Source organism: Salvelinus sp. IW2-2015, unplaced genomic scaffold, assembly GCF_002910315.2.
Source record: "Salvelinus sp. IW2-2015 unplaced genomic scaffold, ASM291031v2 Un_scaffold3766, whole genome shotgun sequence".
Lineage (NCBI taxonomy): Eukaryota > Metazoa > Chordata > Actinopteri > Salmoniformes > Salmonidae > Salvelinus > Salvelinus sp. IW2-2015.
The window spans coordinates 16,291-30,740 of record NW_019945040.1 but is presented as its reverse complement, the minus strand read 5'-3'; the positions used below and the strand labels follow the sequence as shown (position 1 = coordinate 30,740).

Below are 14,450 nucleotides of genomic sequence, written 5' to 3'. Positions count from 1 at the left end.
TGCCTAGTCTCCCAGGATCACTGCTCTAGCTAGTATCACTGCTCTGCTAGTATCACTGCTCTAGCTAGTATCACTGCTCTAGCGCTAGTATCACTGCTCTTGCTAGAATCACTGCTCTGCTAGTATCACTGCTCTTGCTAGGATCACTGCTCTAGCTAGTATCACTGCTCTTGCTAGTATCACTTGCTGCTTGCTAGTATCACTGCTCTTGCTAGTATCACTCGCTTCTTGCTAGTATCACTGCTCTTGATAGTATCACTGCTCTTGCTAGTATCACTGCTCTAGCTAGTTATCACTGCTCTAAAGCTAGTATCACTGCTCTTGATAGTATCACTGCTCTTGATAGTATCACTGCTTTGATCAGTATCACTGCTCTTGATAGTATGCAAGGATCATGCTCTTGTGGGGGTGCTTTGCTGGTGACAACACGTCCTGTGATATATTTCAGCAATTCACTTAATCAGCATGGCTACTAGAAGTCGACATAGCGATTAATTAGGGCGATTTCAAGTTTTCATAACAAATCGGAATGCTGCCTTTTGGACAGCCGATTATGGCCGCATTAAAAATTGTAATCCTACGAGGAGACTGAGTGGGCAGGCTGACCACTGTTACGTGAGTGCAGCACAAAAGGATTGTGGCTGCACAGGAGCCAAGGTAAGTTGCTAGCTAAGCAATTAAACTGACCTTATAACAAAAACAATCAATCTCCACATAAATCACCTAGTTTAACACTAGTAATATCATCAACCATGTGTAGTTAACTAGCTTATCCTGCGTTGCACTATAATCAAATGCGGTGCCTGTGAATTTATCATTGAATGCGTCTACTTCATCTTCGGCCAAACCGGGTGATGATTTAACAAAGCGCATTCGCGGAAAAAAGCACAATTGCGTTGCACGAATGTACCTAACCATAAAACGCCATCAGTGCCTTTCTTAAAATCAAATAACAGAAGTATATTTTTAGTGTATTTTTAAACCTGCATATTTGGTTAAAAGAAATTCATGTTAGTATTAAACTAGGGAAAATTGTGTCCACTTCTCTTGCGTCAGTGCAAGACAGAGTAGGGTCTAATGTAACAGTCTGGGCGCCTGGCCTCGTTGCAAACCGTGAACTAATTTGCCTGAATTTTAGCATATTATGACATAACATTGAAGGTTGTGCTACAATGTAAACAGCAATATTTATGGGATGCACCCGTTCGAATAAAATACAGTAAACGGTTCCGTATTTCACTGAAATAATAAATGTTGTTTTCTAAATGATCGTGTCCCGGATTTTGACCATATTAATGACGCCAAGGCATCGTATTTCTGTGTTTATTATAATTACGTCGAATTTGATAGAGCAGTCTGACTGAGCGGTGGGTAGGCAAGCAGCAATGCTCGTAAGCATTCATTCAAACAGCACTTATGTGTTTGCCAGCAGCCTTAACAATGTTGAGGCTGTTTATGACTTAAGCTATCACATCCCGAAGAATTAGACTGGAATACTAAAGTGCTATAAGAAATCCAATAGTCAAAGGTATAATGAAATATAACAAATGGTATAGAGAGAAAATAGTCCTATAATTCTACAACCTAAAATTTTTACCTGGGATATTGAAATTTTGTGTATTATATTAAGTTAAAATAAAAGTGTTCATTCAGTATTGTTTGTCATTGTTTTTAAAATATATATTTGTAATAATGCAATCAAAAAAATAGAATAAAAATTGGCTGATTAAATCAGTATCGGCTTTTTTTGGTCCTCCATAAATCGGTATCAGTATGGTGTTGAAGAATTATACAAATCGTCGACCCTAATGGCTACCACATCATTCTGCAGCGATACGCATCGCAATCTGGTTTTGTGTTTAGTGGGAACTATCAATTTATTTTTCAAACAGGACAATGACGCAAACACACCTCCAGCGCTGTTTGTAGGGGCTATTTAAAGAATACTAGGGATAGGAATAAAGTAATCCTTCTACCCCCCCCCCCCCCCTTAAAAGAGTTAGATGCACTATTTACAGTGGTTGTTCCACTGGAATATCATAAGGTGGATGCACCAATTTGTAAGTCGGCTCTGGATCAAGAGCGTGCTGCTAAATGAAGTTAATGTAATGTAAAATGTAATGGAGTGCTGGGCATCAGATGACCTGGCCTCCACAATTCACCGCGACCTCGACCCTTTTGAGATGGTTTGGGATGAGTTGGACTGCCAAGTGAATGAAAAGCAGCCAACCAGTGCTCAGCATATGATGGTGAACTCCTTAAAGTCTGTTGGAAAAGCATTCAGGTAAAAGCTGGTTGCGAGAATGCAAGAGTGAACAAAGCTGTCACAAGGCAAAGGGTGCTACTTTGAAGAATCTCAAAACACATTTTGGATTTGTTTAATAGTTTTTTTCTAAACTCCGCAAAAAGAGACTATCCTATCAGTCCCTGGAGAACAACCTAAGATGTAGACTCTATTAGAGAGACTATCCTATCAAATACTGGACACGAACCTAGATGAGTCTATTAGCGAGACTCATCCATCAATCACTGGACAACACCTAAGATAAGCTCTATTTAGAGGACTATCCTACAAAGTCACTGGAGAACAACTAGATGACGCTCTGTTAAGAGACTATCCTATCAATCACTGGAGAAGCAACCTAAGATGAAGCTTCTGTTAGAGAGACTAAATCCTATAGTCATGGAGAACAACCTAGATGGAGCTCTATTAGATGAGACTATCTATCAGTCACTGGAGAACAACCTAGATGAGCTCAATTAGAGAGACTATCCTATCAGTCACGGAGAACAACCTAAGATGAGCTCTGTTAGAGAGACTATCCTATCAGTCACCTGGACACAACAACCTAGATGAGCTCTGATTAGAGAGACTATCCTATCAACTGGGACTGAAGAACTGTAATAATAATAAACTCAGACAAAAAATACATACGTCATCTCACTGACAACTGCGTTTATTTTCAGCAAAACTCAACATGTGGAAATATTTGTATGAACATAAGTTTCAACAACTGCGATATAAACTGAACAAGTTTCACAACTGACTAACATAACAGAAATAATGTGTCCTGAACAAAGGGGGGATCAAAAATCAAAAAACCCAGTAACAGTCAGTATCTGGTGGTGGCCACCAGCTTGCATTAGTACATGCAGTGCATTCCTCTCCTCATGGACTGACAGATTGTCAGTTTCTTGCTGTGAGATGTTTACCCACTCTTCCCACAAGGTACTGCAAGTTCCCGGACATTTTCTGGGGAATGTCCCTAGCCCTCACCCTCCGATCCTACAGGTAACCCAGACATGCTCAACTGGATTGAAGGTTGGCGGCTCTTCGCTGGCCATGGCAGAACACTGACATTACTGTCTTGCAGGAAATCAACGCACAGAACGAGGCAGTATGGCTGTGGCATTGGTCAATGCTGGAGGGTCTGTCAGGATGACCCTGCAGGAAGGGTACCACATGAGGGAGGAGGAATGTCTTCCCCTGTAACGCACAGCATTGAGATTGCCTCATGACAATGACAAAAGCTCAGTCCGATGATTTGTGACAAATCCCGCCCAGACGCATGAACGGACCTCCACCTCCAAAGCGAGCCCGGCTCCAGAGTAACAGGCCTCGGTGTAACGCTCAATTCCTTCGACGATAAACGCCAATCACCCGGGATAACACCACTCTAAAACAGTGCATCAGGGATAACACCACTCTAAACAGTGCATCAGGGATAACACCACTTCACCAGAAAGCCTTGACTTGATTCCATGGAGGAAGAGGATCAAGAGCTTATTTGAATATTTTTTTTATTTTTTTTGCGGTGGATTGTTTAAAAAAATCACAAGCTCGTAGGCCTTTGCATATTTGGGAAGCCCCCAATTTGATGCAGTACACATTTGTTTAATTTTACCTTTATTTAAATAGGCAAGTCAGATAAGAACAAATTCTTATTTTCAATGACGGCCTACCGGGGAACAGTGGGTTAAACTGCCTTGTTCAGGGGCAGAACGACAGATTTTTTTTAAATACAGTCATTCACTGTTCTCAATCTTCGGACTGAAAACGTTGTTTGCAGAGCTGCTACACCTGTGAGAAACAAGTTTTGGTTTATTTCATAACTATCATTTACTAGGAGATTTCCATATTTTCCAAAGTCTTTTTGTTTGCAGTGATCCATGCGAGCAATGAACATGTGTCTGTTTTCTCTGATAACGTTGAGGGAGCGCTCGCGCTCACCTGACCACGCATAGAGGTACCTGGCCTGCTGCGCGGAAACGTAGGAAAGTGTTATGCAAGGTGTTCGGTGAGGTTGAGGTCAGGGCTCTGTGAAGGCAAGTCAAGTTCTTAAACACTGATCTCGGCAAACCCTTTCTAGTATGGACCTGGCTTTGTGCACGGGGGCTTTGTCATGCTGAAACAGGAAAAGGGCGTTCCCCAAACTGTTACCACAAAGTTGTCACAGAATCGTCTAGAACGTCATTGTATGCTGTATGCTACTGCCAATGTTTGTGTCTATAGAGATTGCATTRCTGTGTGTTCGATTTTATACTCCTGTCAGCAACAGGTGCGACTGAAATAGCCGAAGACACTCATTTGAAAGGGTGTCCAAATACTTCTGGCAATGAGAAGACAGACAGTTTAGATAGGGGATAGATCTTACGGTCTCCAAACAGGTTGTATTCCTCACAGCCCGGGGCCAGTTTCTCTGCCTGACGACAGCACAGCCACACGCCCTCCATCCAGAACTGAGGATGGAACTTAGCAACGATCACAGAGTTGTCCCTTATCTCTGGAATTACATCCACCACCAACATCAACACACAAGAGAGGAACAAACATCTGGTTCATCAGATACCTGATAAAACAACATACACCTRCCTACAGATGTAGTATCTTAATTTGATCACTCTTTTGTTGCTGACAATTTTCCTTGCACAACACAACTTTTATAGTATTCGAGGTTTAAAAAAGGTTTCTAAAAGCGTTGTGATTTCCACTTTAAAAATGCAGACTTGCTTTGCCCTAACAAAAAAACACATCGATCAACCCCTACAAAACAATGTTGATTAATGATAATCCACATTATTTTCCTGCTGCAGMAAACTGGCTCAAATAAAGATTCTACATCTGTATGCTGGGACAACAACAGATACAGAGTTTACAGCGTAGGATACAGTAACTAGATGATGTAAAAAAAAAATGGCTAATCACTGACCTTCCTTAATGTTTTGGATCCAGATCCTCCTACTCTCATAGCTGGGAGCAAATACATAGAGAGTGCTTGTGTCATACACCCACTGGGGGGGGGGGGGGGAGAGGCCACCATTAACACTGTACACTACAGACACCCTGGTAGGGGGGGGGGGGGGTCTACCATCATTTTGGCTGTATATGTAACACCACACCTGGAAGGGGTATTTGTTCTGACAGGGTATGACTCCGTCATTCTTCACGATCTCCAACACACCTGACTTTCTGCAGGTCGACGGACCCTTCTTAAACTTCTTCTGTGAACAGCGAACAGAGAGACAGAACACGGTGAGGTTTTGGACAGGAGAGAGAGCAGAAGGACAGACCACAGTGAGGTTTTGGACAGGAGAGAGACAGAAGGACAGAACACAGTGAGGTTTTTTGGACAGGAGAGAAGACAGAAGGACAGAACACAGCGAGGTTTTGGACAGGAGAGAGGACAGAAGGACAGAACACAGTGAGGTTTTGGAACAGGAGAGAGAGAAGGACAGACAAGCGAGGTTTTGGACAGGAGAGAGACAGAAGGACAGAACAGTGAGGTTTTGGACAGGAGAAGACAGAAGGACAGAACACAGCGAGGTTTTGGACAGGAGAGAGACAGAAGGCAGAACACAGTGAGGTTTTGGACAGGAGAGAGACAGAAGGACAGAACACAGGAGGTTTTGGACAGGAGAGAGCAGAAGGACAGACACAGTGAGGTTTTGGACAGGAAGAGAGACAGAAGGACAGAACACAGCGAGGTTTTTGGACAGGAGAAGAGACAGAAGGACAGAAAGTGAGGTTTTGGACAGGGAGAGAGACAGAAGGACAGAAACAGGAAGGTTTTGGACAGGAGAGAGACAGAAGTGACAGAACACAGTGAGGTTTGGTTTGGACAGGAGAGAGACAGAAGGAAGACACAGTGAGGTTTTGGACAGGAGAGAACAGAAGGACAGAAACAAGTGAGGTTTTTGGACAGGAGAGAGACAGAAGGACAGAACAAGCGAGGTTTTGGACAGGAAGACAGAGAGGACAGAAACAAAAAAGTGAGGTTTTGGACAGGAGAGAGACAGAAGGACGAAAACAGTGTGTTTTGGACAGGAGAGAGACAGAAGGCCAGACACAGTGAGGTTTTTGGACAGGAGAGAGAACAGAAAGGACAGAACAGCAGTGATGTTTTGGACAGGAGAGAGACAGAAGGACAGAACACAGTGAGGTTTTGGACAGGAAAAGAAGGACAGAAACAGTAGGAGGTTTTGGACAGGAAGAGAGACAGAAGGACAGAACACAGTGATGGTTTTGGAGCAGGAGAGAGACAGAAGGACAGAACAGTGAGGTTTTGGACAGGAGAGAGACAGAAGGACAGAAACAAGTGAGGTTTTGGACAGGAAAAGAAAGGACAGAACACAGTGAGGTTTTGGACAGGAGAGAGACAGAAGGACAGAACACAGTGAGGTTTTGGACAGGAGAGAGACAGAAGGACAGAACACAGTGAGGTTTTGGACAGGAGAGAGACAAGAAGGACAGAACACAGTGAGGTTTTGGACAGGAGAGAGACAGAAAGGACAGAAACGCGAGGTTATTTGGACAGGAGAGAGACAGAAGGACAGAACACAGCGATGGTTTTGGACAGGAGAGAGACAGAAGGACAGAACACAGCGAGGTTTTGGACGGAGAGAGACAGAAGGACAGAAAACAGGAGGTTTTGGACAGGAGAGAGACAGAAGGAGAACAGCGAGGTTTTGGACAGGAGAGACAGAAGGACAGAACACAGTGAGGTTTGGACAGGAGAGAGACAGAAGGACAGAACAAGTGAGGTTTTGGACAGGAGAGAGACAGAAGGACAGAACACAGTGAGGTTTTGGACAGGAGAGAGACAGAAGGACAGAACACAGGAGGTTTTGGACAGGAGAGAGACAGAAGGACAGACACACAGCGAGGTTTTGGACAGGAGAGGACAGAAGGACAGAACACAGTGAGGTATTGGACAGGAGAGAGACAGAAGGAACAGAACAAGGTGAGGTTTTGGACAGGAGAGACAGAAGGACAGAACACAGTGAGGTTTGGACAGGAGAGAGACAGAAGGACAGAACACAGCGAGGTTTTGGACAGGAGAGACAGAAGGAGACACAGTGAGGTTTTTGGACAGGAGGAGACAGAAGGACAGAACACAGTGATGTTTTGGACAGGAGAGAGACAGAAGGACAGAACACAGGAGGTTTTGGACAGGGAAGAGACAGAAGGACAGAACACAGTGATGTTTTGGACAGGAGAGAGACAGAAGGACAGAACACAGTGAGGTTTTGGACAGGAAATAGAAGGACAGAACACAGTGAGGTTTTTGGACAGGAGAGAGACAGAAGGACAGAACACAGTGATGTTTTTGGAACAGGAGAGAGACCAGAAGGACAGAACAGTGAGGTTTTTGGACAGGAGAGAGACAGAAGGACAGAACACAGGTGAGGTTTTTGGACAGGAAAGAGAAGGACAGAACACAGTGAGGTTTTGGACACGAGAAGAGACAGAAGGACAGAACAGCACAGTGAGGTTTTGGACAGGAGAGAGACAGAAGGACAGAACACAGTGAGGTTTTGGACAGGAGAGAAGACAGAAGGACAGAACACAGTCGAGGTTTTGGACAGGAGAGAGACAGAAGGACAGAACACAGGTGAGGTTTTGGACAGGAGAAGAGACAGAAGGCACAGACACAGTGAGGTTTTTGGACAGGAGAGAGACAGAAGGACAGAACAGAGCGAGGTTTTGGACAGGAGAGACACAGAAGGACAGAAAAACACAGTGAGGTTTTGGACAGGAGGAGAGACAGAAGGACAGAACACAGTGAGGTTTTGGACAGGAGAGAGAGACAAGAAGGACAGAACACAGGCGAGTTTTGGACAGGAAGAGACAGACAGAAGGACAGAACACGGCGAGGTTTTGGACAGGAGAGAGACAGAGACAGAACACAGGAGGTTTTGGACAGGAGGAGCAGAAGGACAGACACAGCGAGGTTTGGACAGGAGAGAGACAGAAGGACAGAACACAGTGAGAGTTTTGGACAGGAGAGAGAGCAGAAAGGACAGAACACAGGTGAGGTTTTTGGACAGAGAGAGAGAGACAGAAGGACAGACAGCAAGTGATGTTTTGGACAGGAGAGAGAGACAGTAATGACAGAACACGGCGAGGTTTTGGACAGGAGAGAGACAGAAGGACAGAACACAGCGAGGTTTTGGACAGGAGAGAGACAGAAGGACAGAACACGGCGAGGTATGTGCATAGCCACACCTGGTAACATTCACACAAGTTATCAAATGGGTCAAAAACACGACATATGTAGAAAAGTAATGGGAAATAAACTAGTTTGACTAACAGGAAATGGGACCAGTCAGACTGGAGACCTAAAGGAAATGGGCCCAGTCAGACAAGAGACCTAAAGGATGTGGGCCCAGTCAGACAGGAGACCTAAAGGATGTGGGCCCAGTCAGACAGGAGACCTAAAGGGTGTGGGCCCAGTCAGACAGGAGACCTAAAGGAAATGGGCCCAGTCAGACAGGAGACCTACAGGATATGGGCCCAGTCAGACAGGAGACCTAAAGTATATGGGCCCATTCAGACAGGACCAGTCAGACAGGAGACCTAAAGGAAATGGGCCCAGTCAGACAGGAGACCTAAAAGATATGGGCCCAGTCCATACACCATGCCTCCATCGTACAGGGAACGGTATGTGTCTGCCAGTCTCACCTCAGCTCTGAACTCATAATATGTGAGCTTGGTCTTGGTGAGGACGAACACTCTCTCCTTGTAGTTCAGCGGCGATGTTAACCTCTTCTGCTGAGACCGCTTGATCAGTGTCTCCTCCAATAGCGTGTCAGCACTCATCTTGGACCCGCCCACTCCCTCCACTCTGCCATCGAATACTGACTGGACCCACCCGGACCGGAGAGAATAGAATACAATACAATACAAGCATAGTCAAAAATGCTACTATATGAAGGTGTTTAATCTGATTGAAAACAACCCCAGGTACTTTGCCCTTTGGTAGGTTGTGATATTAGCTTTGAAGTGATCTGATAATGGTACATTCAGTAGAAGTCCTCTCTCTTTTCTCACTAGATAAATCAATCCTTTACCCTCCTTTATAAAGCACCGCCTTTGGAAAGTTTTCAGACCCCTTGACTTTGTCCACGTTGTTTTTTTTTTTGAAATGTTTGCAAATTTAATCAAATGTACTGAAAATTGAGCTCAGGTGCATCCTGTTTCCATTGATCATCCTTGAGATGTTTCTACAATTTGATTAGAGTTCCACCTGTGGTAAATTCAATTGATTGGACATGATTTGGAAAGGCACACGCCTATATATAAGGTCCCACAGTTGACAGTGAATGTCAGAGCAAAAACCAAGCCATGAGGTCAAAGGAATTGTCCGTAGAGCTCTGAGACAGGATTGTTTCGAGGCACAGATCTGGGGAAGGGTACCAACACATTTCTGCAGCATTGAAGGTCCCCAAGAACGCAGTGGCCTCCATCATTCTTAAATGGAAGAAGTTTGGAACCACCAAGACTCTTCCTAGAGCTGGCCGCCCCGCCAAACTGAGCAATCGGGGGAGAAGGGCCTTGGTCAGTGAGGTGACCAAGAACCTGATGGTCACTCTGACAGAGCTCCAGAGTTCCTGTGTGGAGATGGGAGAACTTTCCAAAAGGACAACCATCTCTGCAGCACTCTACCAATCAGGTCTTTATGGTAGAGTGGCCAGACGGAAGCCACTCCTCAGCGGTAGGGACTGTGTGACTAGTCAGATTCGAGGCAAAGATGAACAGAGCAAAGTACAGAGAGATTGTTGATGAAAACCTGCTCCAGAGCACTCAGGACCTCAGACTGGGGCGACCCTATGCACACAGCCAAGACAACAGTGGAGTGGCTTGAGAGGATCTGCAGAGAAGAATCTGAGAAACTCCCCAAATACAGGTGTGCCAAGCTTGTAGCTTCATACCCAAGAAGACTCTAGGCTGTAATCGCTGCCAAAGGTGCTTCAACAAAGTACTGAGTAAAGGGTCTGAATACTTATGTAAATGTGATATTTCAGTTATTTTWAWTTTTTTTATACATTTGCAAACATTTCTGAAAACGTGTTTTTTGCTTTGTCATTTTTGGGTATGGATCAGGATATTAAAAAATATCTATATTATTTTAATCCATTTTAGATTAAAGCTGTAACGTAACAAAATATGGAAAAAGTCAACGGGTCTGAATACTCTGAATGTACTGTACTCTGGCATTAAGCGTCTGAGCAATGAGAGGAAACTGAAATGTTTGTGTCTATCGTGTATTTCCGTTAGCTGATTTTATTTTTATTTTTTATAAAATAAATAAGAAAAAAAGGCGACCTATAATTAAATTACACAATTTTTTTTGCTCCTATATAGCAAATGGTACGCTTGTATATAGATTGAATGTAGGGCTGTCTCACACAAATGGTACGCTTGTATATAGATTGAATGTAGGGCTGTCTCACACAAATNCACACAAATGGTACGCTTGTATATAGATTGAATGTAGGGCTGTCTCACACAAATGGTACGCATGTATGTAGATTGAATGTAGGGCTGTCTCACACTTTGTGCCAGACGTTGTTCAAACTTGGTTTCATTTTTCTGGATGCATTTTTTTTAAATATATATATTTTTACTGCTCTAGGGAAATAATTATTCCTTGGATAACCATATTTATTATTATGTATTGATTTCTCCTCATGCGGGTGCGCACTGCACAGAACACCAATAAATATCCCAATGCCCCAGGGCAGTGATTGGGGACATTGCCCGTGTAGGGTGCCGTCTTTCGGATGGGATGTTAAACGGGTGTCCTGACTCTCTGTGGTCACTAAAGATCCCATGGTACTTATCGTAAGAGTAGGGGTGTTAACCCCGGTGTCCTGGCTAAATTCCCAATCTGTCCCTCATACCATCACAGTCACCTAATCATCCCCAGTTTACAATCGGCTCATTCATCCCCTCTCCGATGTAACTATTCCCCAGGTTGTTGCTGTCAATGAGAATGTGTTCTCAGTCAACTTACATGGTAAAATAAGGGTAATACATTWAAAAAATATATATGTTTTTTTATGTTTCAATCAATCCCGGGTTGCCAAATGTCATTCATTCATACACACACACCCCCCCCACACATCAACAAGCACACAACAGGTGCGTCTGAAACAAAGTTAATCAGTCCCTCAGAGAATACACTGTACTGCATGCTGGCCTAGTCATGCGTGACAGTGTGTGTAGATCCTTTTAGTTTGTTTTCAGGGGAATGGAACATCCTGTTGGCTTTAAATACATTACACTACATTCTGAAAGTATTCAGACCCCTTGACTTTTTCTACATTTTGTTACATTACAGCCTTGTTCTAAAATGGATTCAATTGTTCCTCTACCCCCTCAAAGTTACACACAACAAAACCCCATAATAACAAAGCAAAACTGTACGTTTATTTATTGCTAATTTATATGTTTTTTAAATGAAATCTAATTTACAAAAGTATTCAGACTCTTTACTCAGTACTTTGTTGAAGCACCTTTGGCAGCGATTRCAGACTCAAGTCTTCTTGGGTCTTTTAGGAACCTTTTGGCAAACTCCCAGCGGGCTGTCATGTGCCTTTAACTGAGGAGTGGTTTCCGTCTGGCCACTCTACCATAAAGGCCTGATTGGTGGAGTGCTGCAGAGATGGTTGTCTTAAAAGCTTCTCCTATCTCCACAGAGGTAAAAGATAAAACGTTTATTTTAGTAACTTGTTTCTATTAATTTCTAGCACRTCAAGCTAACTTACAGAGTGACCATCGGGGTCTTGGTCACCTCCCTGACCAAGGCCCTTCTCCCCTGATTGTTCAGTTTGGCCGGGCGGCCAGCTCTAGGAAGAGTCTTGGTGGTTCCAAACTTCTTCCATTTAAGAATGATGGAGGCCACTGCGTTCTGCAGCTTCGAAGGTCCCCAATAAATGTTTTGGCACCCTTCCCCAGATCTGTGCTTCGACTCAATCCTGTCTCTGAGCTCTACAGACAGTTCCTTTGAACCTCATGGCTTGGATTTTGCTCTGACATGCTCTGTCAACTGTGGGACCTTATATAGACAGAAACATGTCAACGGAGCTCAATTTCGTGTCTCATCGCAAAGGGTCTGAATACTTATGTAAATAAGGTATTTCAGTTTTGTCTAAAAACCTGTTTTCGCTTTGTCATTATGGGGTATTGTGCGTTCATTGAAGGAAAAATATATGTAATCAATTTTAGAATACGGTTGTAAGGTAATAAAATGTGGGRAAAGTGAAAGGGTCTGAATACGTTCAGAATCTGGTGGGCTTTCTGGAATAAGGCCAAGCATATATTGTGGTTGAAAGGGCAATAGAGGATTAAAGTAATTTAATTCTTTATTTCTTCGAGGTCATGCGTGTGTGTGCGTGTGGCGCTTTCAGTGAACGGAATCTCCCTCAAACGTCTTTCCTAGTTTCTCTATGCTGACCGCTTCTATTTATTTAACCGCACTCCTTTATACAGTCAATTTACAGGGTAGTCCAAAGGCATGTTACTACTTTATATTTGTGGTACATTTTGACCAAATAAAACATGCTTTACGCGCGGACATAGGCAGTAGGCGACCCGCTGCGATAAGACACGCACTCACACCTGCCGCGGTTGTGATTTCTCTATGGACTTTGAGTAGATCTCCGTAGCCGATTCCGTTCCCTTCCAGACAGAAACCCGGTAGCTAGCCTACATATCTATTCTCGCAACTCAGACAAACATTTGTCGGTTGTGTCGACATCTCGTTTATTGCACTGAAAGTAGCCAGTCGTTTCACCCGCAATTTAACTTTCCAATATGATAAAGGAAATGCCCCTTACCTTTGCTTCCGAGAGTGAACTGCTATTCTTCTGACTCACTGACTGTCACTATGTGGCCAGCAGAACCAGGAAGCGACACAGACTGCCCTAGTGTAAACTATTTCACGCGGTGCCGCGCGGTGAAACACTACTTCTTATTCATTTTCAATTGAAGGAACGCGGAGAGGACGAGGGACCGTTGGGCGGCGCGGAGGAGGCGATTAAGGTCAACGTTTCCCAACTTTATGCAAATCACCAGCGGCGACCGCTGAGCGATGACCAATCATATCGAGTGGTTTCCATGACGAATTTGACGCAATGCGACCCAAGGTAGGAGACTTTCTTCGTCAAAGATGGCGGACAAAAATACTAGGACGGATGCAAATGTAAGTGATTATAACATCATAACAAATCATGTAAAAAAATATACAGTTGAGAGGAATATCTTAGTTAATGTAGAGACAAACGATTATGCATTTTTTTCCCGTAATGTTAATCGACGAAAATCGCTATTTAGCAAGCTAGCTGAGTAGTTAACATTAGCCAGCTAGCTGGTTAGCTTTATGGGTTGTGTGACATGAGTTTGAAATTGTAATTCTGGTTGTTTAATGTTGTAGGGACTCCTAAGAAAACCAGCAAACCAGGCTGTCGTCTTGGGAAACAGTGGATGTAAAGAATCTAGCTTGCATTGCTGATATTTGCCGTGCAATGCAGCTGAAGTAACGTAGCAAGCTAACCATGTTCTTGCTTATTGTGCAGTGGAGGATACAAATGCCTGTATGCCTATGGATGTGTAGCTAGCTATCTAGCCGATCTGTGTATGAACCCTAAAACGTATGGTATACATATTAGTTCAGAACCTAGCTATGAACCTCAGCTATCATACCCTGTTGTATCCAATTCAAAACAGTCTGAATGACATTTAATGAAGCCTATGGATTGAGTAGAATATAATATAACTTTGTGCCAAGGATGCAACTCGTAATTACATGTAGTTATTACCATGCACGAGGTCCCCACATTGTAGCCTGTACATTTAATATATTCACTTATCATGTACTCTACCTTGGCAAATAAAGGTGCAGTTTAGGTATGAATGTCTTTGAGATTATTTTTCAGTCATATCCAACACCAAGAGTATCAAACTCCAGTATTTGAATGATGCTGTGTCTGCCTGTATGTATTACAATTATACACTTCAACAGTGTTTACCAATCCTGGTCCTGGAGCATCAATGGTTACACATTGTAACTATGCAATAGACTATAAACATGATATAACTAGTTAAAGGCTGATTTCTAATTCATATATAGAGAAATATAATTGAGGGAAAAAAGTACACTACACTT

At 43.4% G+C, this 14,450-nt stretch overlaps 1 protein-coding gene across 1 annotated transcript in view; it reads right to left on the bottom strand.

Moving 5' to 3' along the window:
- Window positions 1-13,325, bottom strand: part of LOC112076464 (tyrosine-protein kinase Tec-like) — a 34,538-nt gene extending 21,213 nt beyond the window's left edge. The window contains exons 1-5 of the mRNA XM_070441338.1: window positions 13,123-13,325; window positions 8,963-9,142; window positions 5,401-5,502; window positions 5,211-5,292; window positions 4,656-4,784 (exon numbers count right to left, since the gene is read on the bottom strand). Of these exons, the coding sequence (XP_070297439.1) occupies window positions 4,656-4,784; window positions 5,211-5,292; window positions 5,401-5,502; window positions 8,963-9,100 (451 nt within the window). The 5' untranslated portion in view covers window positions 9,101-9,142; window positions 13,123-13,325. The remainder of the gene's footprint in view (window positions 1-4,655; window positions 4,785-5,210; window positions 5,293-5,400; window positions 5,503-8,962; window positions 9,143-13,122) is intronic.
- Between the last annotated feature and the right edge of the window lie 1,125 nt (window positions 13,326-14,450).